Raw genomic sequence first — 15,254 nt, 5'->3', positions numbered from 1 at the left:
TCAAAACTTGCGATATCTGTGGCATTGTGCTGTGATAAAACTACACATTTTAGAGTGGCCTTTTATTGTGGCCAGCCTAAGGCACAATAATCATGCTGTCTAATCAGCATCTTGATATGCCACACCTGTGAGGTGGATGGATTATCTCAGCAAAGGATAAGTGCTCACTAACACAGATTTAGACAGATTTGTGAACAATATTTGAGAGAAATAGACTTTTTCTGTACATAGAAAAAGTCTTAGATCTTTGAGTTCAGCGCATGAAAAATGGGGGCAAAAACAAAAGTGTTGCATTTATAATTTTGGTCAGTGTATATATTTCATGATCGAAAAGAGCTGTTTTGTCTTAAACTGTGTAATAGAGGTGTTTTTGTTGGATTTAATAACATAAATGAGTTCACATTGTGAATGTTTTATTAAGCTGAATCATTTCTCGTTTTGTTTTTTAAGGCAATCTGATTATTTAAGCAATTATGGCAAGCTTTCAATTTTATACCCAAATGTTAATGGAGACAGATAGAAATACTCAGTATTAAAGTCAACAGGAGGAAGATAACATTAAGCGGTTTCCTGGGTCAGCGAATTCACTTCCTGTTGTTAGCTTGTGTTTTTCTGTACAGCTCATTCGCAGATTAGTTCTAGTCTAACTCAACTAAAAACTAACTAGATTCGCTGTACAACAGCTCACATATTCCTGTACTAGTCAAGTTTTGTCTTTTTTGTCCAGTACTTCTTGCTGTTTTCAGACTTCGTGATTGTTAGTCTACAGTTAGCTCAGCTAGCTGCTAGCATGGCCTCTCCCCATCTCTCCTACTCAGTGCTACATGTTTAGTTTTTCCTTTGCCTCCTTTAGTCACAGTGAGACCTGGAATAAGTGGAAGCTTCTAGCAGCTTTGGGGCCAAGGATCACTGAACTGGAAGCTACGACCCTTCGAACCAAAGCCAGCTAGCCTAGCCCTGTTAGCCTGTTAGCTGTCTGATGGAAACATCCTGCTAAGCAGAAGCCCACGGCTCATCACCTGCCTGCTCATGTTTCTAACCGGTTTGGAGAAACCGACTCTGGTAATTGGCAGCTCCATGGTCAGAAACGTGAAGTTAGACACTCCAGTGACCAGAGTCCAGTGTTTCCTGGGGGCCAGAGCCACATCAAGTCAGACCTAAAGCTGCTGGCTAAAGCTGATTGGAAATATGGTAAGAAATGTGGGCTTTATAGAAAATTAGACCACTTTCTGGGGAAAACCTGGTCTGGTAGTGAAGGATGGTATCATCCCACCTTGGATGGTGTGGCTCTCATCTCTGGAAATCTGGACAAGGTTATTAACCAGCCTAAAGTTTGACAATCCAGAGTGGGGACCGGGACGCAAAGACTCAGTCTAAAACACCTCTCTGCAGTTTCCCCCCAAACCCCTAGGGCTGGCTCAGGTGACCCTGAACTATCCCTTAGTTCTGCTGCTATAGGCCTAGACTGACCATCATGAACTGAGCTCTTCTCTCCTCTCTTCCCCTTCCTTCTGCTTTGTCCTCTGTCTCTCCCTTTGTACCTCCTGCAGGTGTCCCTGGTCCTGGAGCTGTGGCCACCCAAACTGAGCCTGGTTCTGCTGGAGTTTTCTTCTCCCCTCGCCAAGTGCTGCCCATCATTTGTTGGATTTTTGTTTTTGTTAAGTGCCTTGAGATTATTGTATTGTGATTTGGTGCTATGCAAACAAATTAAATAGAAACTGAATTCTGATTGCAGTGGAAGGGGTGAGTGTGCTGACAGTCAAGATCGAGTGACAGTGGTGACGAGCTGATGACTGGCTGGAGGTCTCTGACCTTTCCAATTATTATATGCTGATGGTGGAGCCATATCATAAGAGGTCAAAATCTCCATTATATTACAAAGAAAATGCAGTCAGCAATTAATGAGGTAGAGAGGTGATGAAGCTAAAGAAGTGGTCACTCCTTCGAAGCATTTGACACACAGCGACACCTGCTGGTTGTCTTTGAGAACTGCATCTGAGCGGGTGTCCTGACAAACCTTGTTACTTCAGGCTGTAATGGATCTTATATTCTATCTTTGTCTGAGGCTTTAATCAAAGTTATTTTGTCAAAGGTGTGTCATTGTGTTTGTCTTTGTATAATGCAATATTTAAAGATGTTTGTCCAACAGGCAGCCTTGATGAGGCAAATATGTGTAATAGTAAAGTTGTATTGGTGTATTTTGATGCTGGTGCTTATGCAACTTTGTTTTTTCTATTACAAATGGGGTATTTCAGTGACTTTGGCAGTTGTGTGGGTTCAAAGATTTTTATTTAGAAAAAGAATCATTTCTACAGTCTTGGCTTTAATCTGCTCCTCTTGTGGCTCACTACCTCTCCAGCTTTGGAGAAGATCTGCTCACATGGCACTGATGGAGCTGCCATGTGAAGGTAAATCTTGGACTCGGACTCAAACAGGTAACAAGGGTCACAATTCTTCCAGCTCTTGATCTAATATCAGTTAATGCAGGAGTTTGTTCCAGGGCCTTTTTCACAACAAGGTTGAAACTATGTGAAGAACATGGGACAGTCCTCACATTAAGTTCAGCCCAAAGAAGACTGGATTTTCGCTGCTTCCAGACCTGAACTAAAATTAGAAAGAACAGACGACACCCGGACTATCTGGCCTCTTTATGGAGCCCTCTCTATCACAAATCTCAAATCTCAAAATAAAAACCTATGGACGGGACTTGTGCGCTCCATCGCTGTGGTTTCCATGGTGACAATCTGACCGGGAAGTAGATTTACAATGAAAATATTAGGTAATCTTTTTTTATTTTTTCCAACCATCTGTTTTTTTCTCTCCCATGTCCCTTCCTCTCTGATTCACTCTCTCACTCACTCTCTGATTTACCTGTCTATTACTGAACCTGCTCTATTTCTATGTCTGTCTGGTGTGTGAATAAGTGTGTGTGTGTTATTCAGTGTTTGAAACTAAACTAAGTATACCTAAATGTAAACTAACACTCTCCCTGACTACAACTCAGACCTTTTAAAGTCTTGACATATTGAAACACCAAAATTCCCGCGAAGCAGCAGTCACGTGATTTGGGCCATGTTGAAACAGCGATCGGAACACTGATCAGCGTCACTTCCGCTTCAAAAGATTGATACTGTGTCGAGCAGACGGGCTCGAGCGTCACATCGCTAATCAGAACTTGAATTCAACCGATCAGGCCCACTACAGCAGCGGGATGAAGGAAGAGAACCAAGACTCGGATTATATAGACCAGGACCACTATAAAAGCGGAATAAAAGAGGAGGAAGAGGATACGGGATTCATCGACCAGGACCGCTACATGTGGGGAATGAAGGAACAGCATCCAGACGCTGTCGACTACAACCACAACAAAGCCGAAACTGAAGAGGACCAGGACCCAGAATTTATGGACCACGACCAGTGGAAGAGCGGAATGAAAGCGGAGAATCAAGATTTAACGGATCCGGACCACAGAAGCAACGACCTCGCCATCAGGATCGAGGAGGTCCACTCCTCTGGTCTCAGCGATCAACAGGTCAGTGGTCAACGTGATCGATAGAGAGGGCTCCATAAAGAGGCCAGATAGTCCGGGTGTCGTCTGTTCTTTCTAATTTTAGTTCAGGTCTGGAAGCAGCGAAAATCCAGTCTTCATGTTAAAGTGTTTCCGGGTGTCGTCTGTTCTTTCTAATTTTAGTTCAGGTCTGGAAGCAGCGAAAATCCAGTCTTCATGTTAAAGTGTTTCCCGGTATGTGTTCTACTGGTGTTCCTCAGTTCTGAACAAAACGGCTTAGGAGTGGGTCTGAGTCATTACCCAGTCAGTTTAAGAGGATAAAGATTCACTACCTCTGTTGCTGCTCCTTCACATTAAAGGTCTGATTCAGAAAACAGCTTAAAGTGTCGTTAGTACAATGTCTTTCTGCATATTGTCCAACCAGCAGAACTCAGCTACATATATTATATGTGTTTATCTGTGAGCTGAATGTGGAGTTCTAGGGGCAGTGCAACCCCAAAAGCGTCCCCAGTGTAAATGCGGGAGTAGAAAAAAGGTTCCGCACAAAGGAATATGAGCAACCCATAATATTGTGTCAGTGGAGTGGCAGAGTATTGATGTAGAAAATAAAAGCGAGCTTTTGACTCGAGTAAATGTACATAGCTACAATACAGACATTTTGCTACATGAATGTTGTGTACACTCAACTTTGCAAATACTAAGGACTGGAATGTTGCTACTGCCACATGCTAATCTGTACTTTATCTGACTAGTACTTTATAAATTTGGCATTTCAAGTCCACCATGGGTTTTTTTCTTTAGTGTTCACAGGGAGATTATGTGTCCATAAAATTGTGACATTAATGAATCAGGTGACCTAAATCATTTTCCTGAGGGTGTTATGAAAAGCATTCAAAATAAGTGATAACTTTAAGTTTTCATTTTGAATGTAGTGATTTGGTCAGTTTGCACCCACTTCAGTTTATTATAATTTTATTACATATATTTTATATATGTGGGTGTCTTATATGATTTTTCTTATTGATTATTGAAGATGTTTTTTTACTTCTTCAATTGTGAGGTAACTCTTAGCTTTGACACTTATTTGTGTACAATAAATACATCTTACCAATAAAAAGTGTTGTGCAAGAAAAAAAAAAAAATGTTAGCCTGTGTGCTAAACCTGGAGCAAAACCTGTCATCCTGTTGCTTGGAAAATTGTAAGTGTCTGAAAACATTTCTAGAGGAAACATTGTCTGCCAACATACAGTCATCTTTTTTTTTTTTTTGTGGAAGGGCTGGGGTATAGCCTTACTAGACTGCTGGAGTGTAATGTTATGTAAATACAGTTTAGACTCTACAGTAACGTAGTGTAACCCAGCAACCCATTCATACAGAGTAATTCAAAGTGCTTTATTCTTTATTCGTCACCCTGGGCATGAGCAGAAGGCCTGTCCCTGATGTTCTTAGAGTTCGAGATGGTTCATATGGCATCAACATATCAGAGATGTGCTGTGCCATGAAGAGACTTATACACAAGCAGGGCTGTTTTAAAGTCTGTTCTCTGATGGACAGGAAGCCAGTGCAGAGATCTGAGAACATGACTAATGTGGTTGTACATCCTGGTTCTTGTTAGGACACAAGCAGTAGCGTTCTGAATGTACTTCAGCTCGTTTTGAGAGCCCCGTGAGTAGACTGTTACAGTAATCTAACCTGTTGGAGATAAATGCATGGATGAGTCTCTCCAGGTCTGGTTTAGACATGATCCCTTTGATTCTGGCAATGTTTTTGATATGGTAAAATGCTGATGATGTTATTGATTTAATGTGGCTGCATCCAAGTCTGAGTCCATGATTAACCCTAGATTTCTATGATTTTTAGATTTTAGATAAAGAAACTCAAGGCGACTGCTGACACTTTCTCTTTATTTCTGTGGCCCAAAGATGATTACTTCAGTCTTGTCACTGTTTATTTGGAGAGAGTTGTTTTGCATCCACACAATGATCTGTTCATTGCAGTGGCACAGTGAATCGACTGGTCCATATTCACCTGCTGTGAGTGATATGTAAATCTGAGTGTCATCTGCATAGTTATGGTAGGACACATTATTGCTGCGTATTAACTGGCCTAAAGAAAATGTGTAAAGACTGAACAAAGGGGTGTGGGACCCCTTTGTTGAAAATCGTCAAAGCAGTCGTTTAGCATGAGAGTATCAGTAAGTTGTTGGTAAACAATGTTTTCAAGGATTTAGCCTAAAAATGGCAGGTTTGATATGGGCTGAAAGTTGTTCAGTATTGTGGCATCAAGACTGCTTTTCTTCAGGAGAGGCTTGATGACAGCAGGTTTCAAGGTCCTTGGAAATGTTCCAGACTGTAATGAGTCATTAACTAATTGAGTGAGTTGTAGTAACAAACTGCTTAGTACTGATTTCAGAAATCTAGTGGGTAAAACGTGGAGACAGCAGTTGGATGAACTCAGACTGGAGATGGTCGTTTCAACTGTTTTGTCATTGACAGGTGTAAAATGTGTCAGTTCTACCAAGTGTCTCCTGGATGGCTGCAGAGTTTTTATCTATGTTGTGCAGTTTTTTGCACGTTTAATACCCTGAACCTTGTCTTTAAAAGAATAATGCAAACTCATTGCATTTCAGGTTAGAGTTAGGGTTAGGTATAATGGTTTTATTTGGAAGACTCTCCCCCCTCTGTATGATGCAGAGCAGTTTGGAATAGAAGCACGGGCCAGCGCATGTTATTCAGGCTCCCTGGTACAATGTGCTAGTAAGAAAAATTGTTTTCCATCTAATTTTTTTTTTATTTTGAAATTCTCAGTGCAAGGGATAAAAAACAGTCCAAAGTCCAGGATAGTTTTTTATGGTCTGGTGATGGATCCACTTGGTTTTATTCCAGGAAGGTTCCAAGATACTGTTTGTTATTGTGAAAAATCGTAGTTTCTGGGTTAAGGTTAGGTATAGAGGGTGCAAGTCGCGATGACTCTCATTACAATGACTCTCATTTGCATACTGGCTGTGATTGGTCAGAAGGAAGTTTGAAAATCAGCAGACATGGAGCTCAGAGGACAGGCAGGTGGAGTTGTGTGTGAATAGGAGGCACTGTGAATTGAAAAGCAAGTAAAAAACAATATATACTGAAGAAAAAATGAATTAAAAAAATATATATGAGATGAAGTAAATCAGATGAAAAAGAAGAGTTTAAAAAATGTGTAAAGTTGTTCCATTAACAAATGAATATATTGTATTTCAGACTTGCATTTTGACTAGTATCTCACAAGAGTCAATTTGTTTTTTGTTTTTACATGAAAATTGTCGTTATTTGAGTGGATTTGAGCTTAATTTGCAAGAGAAAATGTGGATGTCAGTGTGTTTTAGTTGCAGGGACATTATTCCTACAGCTGGGTTTGAGTTGAGTGGGCAGAAGAAAGTAGAAAGTGTGCAGAATTTGAAATGAAAGCAGATATTTTGGTGTCTTTGAAATCAGTCAGATATGACTTGGTGAGGTTTCCAATTGAAAGAGCTGTAAATTGTAATGATAGCTAATGATTGTGAGGAATTGAGAGTTTGGATGTATCCCAAATTATTTTTCTTTTTCTGTGTGGATGGCAGGTGAGGTGAGGGACTTAGTTGTGGTGGGATAAATGTGGCAGTGTCCTGGGTGGTGAGAGCAGGAGCAGGAGCAGGAGCAGGAGCAGGAGCAGGAGCAGGAGCAGGAGCAGGAGCAGGAGCAGGAGCAGGAGCAGGTTAGGATTCACGAGGGTGTGTGCAGCAGAGCAGAAGGCCTTGTGGGTTGAGGGTGGAGCATGAAATAAGCAGACAAGGTAAAAGATTATGCACTGATATGGCGCGGTTAGGGTTAGTGACTGAAAATGGGTTTGACTGAGTGCAATTATTCCCAAAGCCCCTCTCCCTAAGAAAAAATAAAAGGAAAAAAAACAAAACAAATGTCATGAACACCACTGAAAACAAATACACTGTGTAGAAGTGGAAATTACAACGTTGCACCCCTTTATAGTAAAAAATTTTTTAATCATGCACACATTTTATTACATGACCAGCAGGCCATCCTCCTCATAGGTCAAGGCATTTGTTTGTTTTATTCATGAATGTATTTTTGTAATGTAGGCCACCATGCGATTGCCTGTTAAAGGTACAACATTTGCAGCTGTTCCTGATAGCACACGCATTTTTGCGAAGGCCATGGCTCTTTTCCAGTTGGATCACAGACATACACACAAATAAAATGGTTAAAAAATTACTAAGATGATTCTATTGTGATTTGGTGCTTTATAAATAAATTGAATTGCCCCCACTCCTTCACCATGTTAATGCTGACATGGGGGAGGGGAGCATACAGTGGATACGGAAAGTATTCAGACCCCTTTAAATTTTTCACTCTTTGTGTCATTGCAGCCATTTGCCAAAATCAAAAAAGTTCATTTTATTTCTCATTAATGTACACTCAGCACCCCATCTTGACAGAAAAAAACAGAAATGTAGAAATTTTTGCAAATTTATTAAAAAAGAAAAACTGAAATATCACATGGTCATAAGTATTCAGACCCTTTGCACTGACACTCATATTTAACTCACATGCTGTCCATTTCTTCTGATCCTCCTTGAGATGGTTCTGCTCCTTCATTGGAGTCCAGCTGTGTTTAATTAAACTGATTGGACTTGATTAGGAAAGGCACACACCTGTCTATATAAGACCTTACAGCTCACAGTGCATGTCAGAGCAAATGAGAATCATGAGGTCGAAGGGACTGCTCAAGGAGCTCAGAGACAGAATTGTGGCAAGGCACAGATCTGGCCAAGGTTACAAAAGAATTTCTGCAGCACTCAAGGTTCCTAAGAGCTCAGTGGCCTACATAATCCTCAAATGGAAAAAGTTTGGGATGACCAGAACTCTTCCTAGACCTGGCCGTCCAGCCAAACTGAGCAATAGTGGGAGAAGAGCCTTGGTGAGAGAGGTAAAGAAGAACCCAAAGATCACTGTGGCTGAGCTCCAGAGATGCAGTAGGGAGATGGGAGAAAGTTCCACAAAGTCAACTATCACTGCAGCCCTCCACCAGTCGGGGCTTTATGGCAGAGGGGCCCGACGGAAGCCTCTCCTCAGTGCAAGACACATGAAAGCCCACATAGAGTTTGCCAAAAAACACATGAAGGACTCCCAGACTGTGAGAAATAAGATTCTCTGGTCTGATGAGACCAATATTGAACTTTTTGGTGTTAATTCTAAGCGGTATGTGTGGAGAAAACCAGGCACTGCTCATCACCTGCCCAATACAATCACTACAGTGAAACATGGTGGTGGGAGCATCATGTTGTGGGGGTGTTTTTCAGCTGCAGGGACAGGACGACTGGTTGCAATTGAAGGAAAGATGAATGCGGCCAAGTACAGAGATATCCTGGAAGAAACCCTCTTCCAGAGTGCTCAGGACCTCAGACTGGGCCGAAGGTTCACCTTTCAGCAGGACAATGACCCTAAGCACACAGCTAAAATAACAAAGGAGTGGCTTCGGAACAACTCTGTAACCGTTCTTGACTGGCCCAGCCAGAGCCCTGACCTAAACCCTATTGAGCATCTCTGGAGAGACCTGAAAATGGCTGTCCACCAACGTTCAATTCAATTCAATTCAATTTTATTTGTATAGCGCCAAATCACAATACAAATCATCTCAAGGCACTTTACAAAAACTAAAACTAAAAACCCAACAATTCCCTTATGAGCAAGCACTTGGCGACAGTGGAGAGGAAAAAAAACTCCCTTTAACGGAAGAAAAAAACCTCCAGCAGAACCGGGCTCAGTTTGGGCGGCCATCTGCCTCGACCGGTTGGGGTGAGTGGATAGAGCAGAGAGAAAAGAACAGCAAAAATAAACAACAAATAGACACTGCAAGTTGGTGGGGCCAGTAACTGCACATCAGCGATAAACAGCTCCAGGACCAGGGACACCTGCAGAAGGTACAGAGAGAGAGAGAGAGAGAGGGAGGGAGAGAGCACAAACTAGGGGAGAGAGAGAGCACAAGGTTAGTAACATTCAATGGTGGAATATACATGAGGTGGGAGAGAAGGGGGGGGGGGGGGGGGGGGGGGGTAGGGGAGCTCAGTGCACCGATGGTCCTCGGGCAGTCTAGGCCTATAGCAGCATAACTAACTAAGGGATGGTTCAGGGTTGCCTGAAGCCAGCCCTAACTATATGCTTTGTCAAAGAGGAAGGTTTTAAGTCTAGCCTTAAAAGTACAGAGAGTGTCTGCCTCCTGAACCCAGGCTGAGAGCTGGTTCCACAGGAGAGGAGCTTGATAGCTAAAGGCTCTGCCTCCCATTCTGCTTTTGAGAACTCTGGGAACCACAAGTAGGCCAGCACTCTGAGAGCGAAGTGGTCTATTGGGATAATATGGTACTATGAGGTCTTTAAGGTATGAAGGAGCTTGATTATGAAGGGATTTGTATGTGAGAAGAAGGATTTTAAATTCTATTCTATATTTTACAGGGAGCCAATGAAGAGAAGCCAATATATGAGAAATATGATCTCTCTTGCTAGTTCCTGTCAGGACTCTGGCTGCAGCATTCTGGATTAATTGGAGGCTTTTTATTAAGATATTAGGACATCCAGATAGTAATGAGTTACAGTAATCTAGCCTTGAGAAAACAAACGCATGGACTAGTTTTTCTGCATCATTTTGAGACAGGATGTTCCTAATTTTGGAAATGTTGCGCAGGTGAAAGAATGCAGTTCTAGAAATTTGTTTTATGTGTGAGTTAAACGACATGTCCTGGTCAAAAATAACTCCAAGGTTTTTTACAGTAGTGCTGGAGGCCAGGGCTATGCCATCTAGAGTAGCTATAATTTTAGAAAAGTTATTTCTGAGATTTTTAGGCCCAAATATAATGACTTCTGTTTTCTCCGAGTTTAAAAGTAAAAAGTTACTGGTCATCCAAGCCTTTATGTCAGTTAGACAGGCTTGAAGTCTGGTTAACTGGTTTGTGTTAACAGGTTTAATAGATAGATATAACTGAGTGTCATCCGCATAGCAGTGGTAATTAATAGAGTGCTTCCTAATGATATATCCTAAAGGAAGCATGTACAGGGTGAACAGAATCGGTCCTAGCACAGAACCTTGTGGAACTCCATAACTAACTTTTGTTCGTGTGGAAGGTTCATCATGGACATGAACAAACTGGAATCTGTCCGATAAATAGGATTGGAACCACTTTAACGCTGTTCCTCTGATACCAATCACATGCTCCAGTCTCTGTAATAAGATGTTGTGGTCAATGGTGTCGAATGCTGCACTAAGGTCTAGGAGGACAAGTATCGAAACAAGTCCATTATCTGAGGCTAAGAGAAGATCGTTGGTAACTTTCAACAGTGCTGTTTCTGTACTATGATGTGCTCTAAATCCTGATTGGAAATCTTCAAATAGTTCATTTCTGTGTAAGTGGTCTGATAGCTGCTTAGCAACAGCTTTTTCTAGGATTTTAGAAATAAATGGCAGGTTGGATGATCACCATCCAACCTGACAGAACTGGAGAGGATCTGCAAGGAAGAATGGCAGAGGATCCCCAAAATCCAGGTGTGAAAAACTTGTTGCATCATTCCCAAGAAGACTCATGGCTGTACTAGCTCAAAAGGGTGCTTCTACTCAATACTGAGCACAGGGTCTGAATACTTATGACCATGTGATATTTCAGTTTTTCTTTTTTAATAAATTTGCAAAAATTTCTACATTTCTGTTTTTTTCTGTCAAGATGGGGTGCTGAGTGTACATTAATGAGAAATAAAATGAACTTTTTTGATTTTGGCAAATAGCTGCAATGACACAAAGAGTGAAAAATTTAAAGGGGTCTGAATACTTTCCATACCCACTGTATATGTGAAAACAATTAAACTCTCTCTCCCCCCCCCCCCCCCCCCATCTCTGCAAGCCAGATGGAGCATCAAACTGTGTACTGTCTGCTCTGTAACACACCCCAGCAGTCTATTGCAACTCATCTATGGAGGGTTTGCATGAAAGACCAAAGCCCAGAGGAAAGAGAGCAAGAAGCATACAGAGCTGTCACCTCCCAGAAAATCTTTGCCACGGAGGGCAGACTGTGGGACTTCACAGAGCTTCTACAATACTGTGCTGACATCACTGCTTGCATCAATTTAAGTCATCGCCTTCAGAGTAGAGGTTTTATAGTTATCAACACTCCTCCAGACTGTCCAGCCGTTCAGCCAACACCGAGGTATCATCTTACAGTACAATGCCTTGTACTGCTGTTGTGATACACAGACCCCTTTTATATATTGTTTTCTCTGCTCTGTGCTACAGGTTTCAAAAAGCAGATGTCCTCATTCTTGCACATAAAGATGTACTGTACATCCAGCAGAAGATCGTCAGCGGCAAAGACGTTCCAAGGACAGCAGCTACAACCTTCAGGCAATACTGTGAGGCCGTCCTTCTTCTGGATCATAAACTTTCTGGATTGGACGTGACAGGGCTCTCTGTAAGTGCCTCTGCAGCTACAACAAAAACAACAATAATAATAAAATGATAAGCCATAACAGTCATGTTAAGATTATAACGGTCAATATTGCTTTCACTGGGAACGTTTTCATCATGATCTCTCTGACACACGTGCACAGGTTGATGACTGGATTGCCCGACAGCCTGTAGCCGAAGGTGTCAGCATCCAACTCAGTTCCACGGCACGACAGCAGACCTTCACACTGAACAAACAAGAAGAAGGAGTGAGTCACACATTCTCAACTTGGACTCCTGTTTCTGGGGAGGTTTTTGATGTGTGTGAATTAATTAATTCATGTTAATGATTTTTTTGTTTTACCCCCGCAGTTATTCGAATGCTACTTTCAGAGCATCAGGCCCATCTCTTTACAACATCGGCAGAAGGACGACAAGGGCAAGTTTTTCCTAGGAGATGCTGGGGTCCCGCTGTCCAACCCAGCATCAGACTTGAGGCGTCTCAGGGCCAAGTGAGTGCTTGCCATTACTACATAAACATATCTAAAATTGTATATTTAAGGCTTTGATTATGCAGGGATACCTTGTAGGTACTTCTTGGAAGTTATTAGGCTGTTTTGTCTAATTGCTCTACAAACATATGAAAATGCAGGTACTTTCCACGGTCATCTGAGGAAGCTTCTGCTGCCGCCGCTCCTGCATCAGCCTCAGACACACAGAGAGGACAGCCAACCCCAGGACAGGCCAGGTACACAATCTAAAATGTCACCTACTGCTACAAGTAAACACCCAAGACAAGTTCCAGCAGGAGAGTTTGAGGGATTTTTCCCTAACCCCCACCCCTTATATGCAGTGCATCCTTAGAGACAGAGCCAGCTTCTTCCATGCAGGATTGGGACATGTTCTGCGGGATGTTCCCTGTGACACTAAATGGTGGCCCGCCATCCAAAGAACAGTGCATTCAGGCTGGATTCACACAGTACAGGCCGTACTACCACAGGTGGAGGGATCTGCAACTTCAACAGCGGACTCAATACATTCTGCGTGAGCATTGCATGCTTTCTTGTGCTTCCTTGATTTATTTATGGTTAATCTTTTTTTTTTTTTAAGTTTACTTTTTCTTTCATCATCATTATGAGTGCTTTATTTCTCATTTTGGCTGCGTTTCTTTACCATGCACTCTGCACCTACATTTTCTGCATTACCTACTTTTTGCAATTTATTGTACAGGTCAGTCTGTGTCCAGGACCTCGGCTGCCCCTGAAGCTGCCCGAGTACGCAGGACTTTGGCAAAGGAGACGACGTGGACAACCAACAGGCCCAGTGTTACTGATGTGGTAAATGCCTGGATTCCTGAGCGAAACAAAATTGAGGAGGACGCTGACCTCATCAGTGCCATCACAGACCAGAAGTGGAAAGGCCTGGCTGTTAAAGACTTTGGCACTGAAAAGGGCAAAGGTGAATTACATACATCCTCTGGACTGGACGCATCTTTTAAACCTGAGTGGATATTTGTGTGCATGTAATGACCGATGGTTTTCTGTTTGTTCTTTCACAGGTGTCATCGCACTTATGCCCTTCACAAAAGGAGATGTCATTTGTGATTACCATGGAGTGCTCATGTCTGAAGCAGAAGGGAAACAGAGACAGCAATCGGGATATCTCTTCTTCTTCAAAGGAGAGGGTGGCAGGGGAATGTGCATTGATGCCACAGCATTCCCGTGTCTTTGTCATCCTGACAAAAACACTTACGGCAGAAGGTTGAACCACTCTAGAAAAAAGCCTAATGTTAAACCACAGAAGTACACCATGAACTTTCCTGACGGGCCACGAGATGCTATACTCTTTGTGGCCCTAAGGAACATCAAAGTTGGTGAGGAATTAATGTGGGACTACGGAGTCACAAGGGCGTCCTTTGGAGTAGGGCTGAACGATTAATTGCATTTGCAATTAAATCGCGATTTGAAAAAACGTGATTTTTAAACCGCAGACTGCGATTACACTCCGTCACATGACATGCGAGAATTTAGCAGGCTGCAGAGGAAGAATAAAGTTGGCACACTACACTACAACTTAATCTGTTAAACATCAGCATCGACACTGCGGAAACTGCTTAAGTGTCAAAGATTTTGACTAGTATCTCACAAGAGTGAATCTGGTTTCTTTTGAAATGAAAATAGTGGCTGAGAGTGTGCGAGTGTGTCATAAAGAAGCCAAATATGGATGGATGACTACAGGTCAGATGTGGTTGCAAGTCATGCTGTGCTGGCAGTGGATAACCACCCTCCTGTGGTAGCATTGGGTATTGCAAGAGTTAGGGTAATCAGAATCAGAATCGGTTTTATTGCCAGTTACAGCAAAGAACACTTTACAGTACTAGGAATTTGTCTTGGTGTCTGGAGCAAGCATATATGCAGAAGTATGTACATTGTTTTATAATAAACTAGAAAGAATAAAGAATAAAAATAAAATAAATACTATGGTATATCCTTCCTGAACTCCACAATCATCTCCACTGTTTTGAGGGCGTTAATGATATAATATTTAAGACAACTGCAATATACCATACTTGAGTAATAATACAAACTGCATAATCTTCACATTTTTTTTTTAAATTTACTGCCCACTTCACATGGTTTATTTATCATAAAATGTTTGTTTGAGAAAGCTTACTGCTTGAGTTTCAGCTGACCTTGATGATGTTGACCTTTTGTTGTGTTTCTGCCATATTTTTCACCATTAACTGAATGCTTATTTTCAGCGCTCTTGTCCAATGCGTCTGCTGTCTTTGGCTGGTTATACACAGATCTATTCAGCAATTGGCAGTGAAGCAGGGTCTTTGAGTGTCTGAGTGGCTGACATGAACAGAAAAGATATCAATACCACTTAGAAGTCATTTTATTCATGTCACCATTTTTTGACATTTGGATGTTTTAAGATTTTCTGAATGCCTTATTGAAGTAACACCCAAACAAGTAGTAATAAACTTACGATTTGGATTTTGATTTGTTGGTGGACATGTTCTTTGCAGACAAATTAAGTACAATATAATATTAATAATATATGTACCCTCTGTTATTGGACCATACTTTTTTGGCAGCATGTTTATAAAGGCTCTAGTTTTCATTTCTGTAGCGTTCACTTGAACAATATTTCTAGGAACCTTCTGTGTAGCCCAAATGAAATACCCATCTCCATCCCATTTGGGACGATTTCAGTCCGGGAGAAAATCGCCCAGATAGCTCTCATAGACTGTCATATTTTTTTTTTTTTCAAACTTTAGACG

General features: G+C 41.7%; 1 protein-coding gene across 2 annotated transcripts; it reads left to right on the top strand.

Moving 5' to 3' along the window:
* Window positions 1-3,114: 3,114 nt before the first annotated feature.
* On the top strand, window positions 3,115-15,133 carry LOC113127041 (uncharacterized). 2 transcript variants are annotated; one of them, XM_026301225.1, is made up of 9 exons: window positions 3,115-3,532; window positions 11,434-11,732; window positions 11,819-11,993; window positions 12,133-12,237; window positions 12,341-12,480; window positions 12,621-12,716; window positions 12,822-13,012; window positions 13,199-13,426; window positions 13,527-15,130. In XM_026301225.1, the coding sequence occupies exons 1-9, from the start codon at window positions 3,212-3,214 to the stop codon at window positions 13,904-13,906; spliced, it is 1,935 nt and encodes a 644-aa protein (XP_026157010.1). In that variant the 5' UTR covers window positions 3,115-3,211; the 3' UTR covers window positions 13,907-15,130. The 2 variants fall into 2 exon arrangements, with proteins under 2 accessions (XP_026157010.1, XP_026157011.1); XM_026301226.1 differs by having other exon boundaries at window positions 3,399-3,532; window positions 11,430-11,732; window positions 13,527-15,133.
* Window positions 15,134-15,254: the final 121 nt, after the last annotated feature.

The sequence above is a fragment of the Mastacembelus armatus genome, unplaced genomic scaffold (genome assembly GCF_900324485.2).
Source record: "Mastacembelus armatus unplaced genomic scaffold, fMasArm1.2, whole genome shotgun sequence".
Lineage (NCBI taxonomy): Eukaryota > Metazoa > Chordata > Actinopteri > Synbranchiformes > Mastacembelidae > Mastacembelus > Mastacembelus armatus.
Note: the sequence above shows the minus strand (reverse complement) of the source record. Positions and strands in the feature narration are given on the sequence as shown.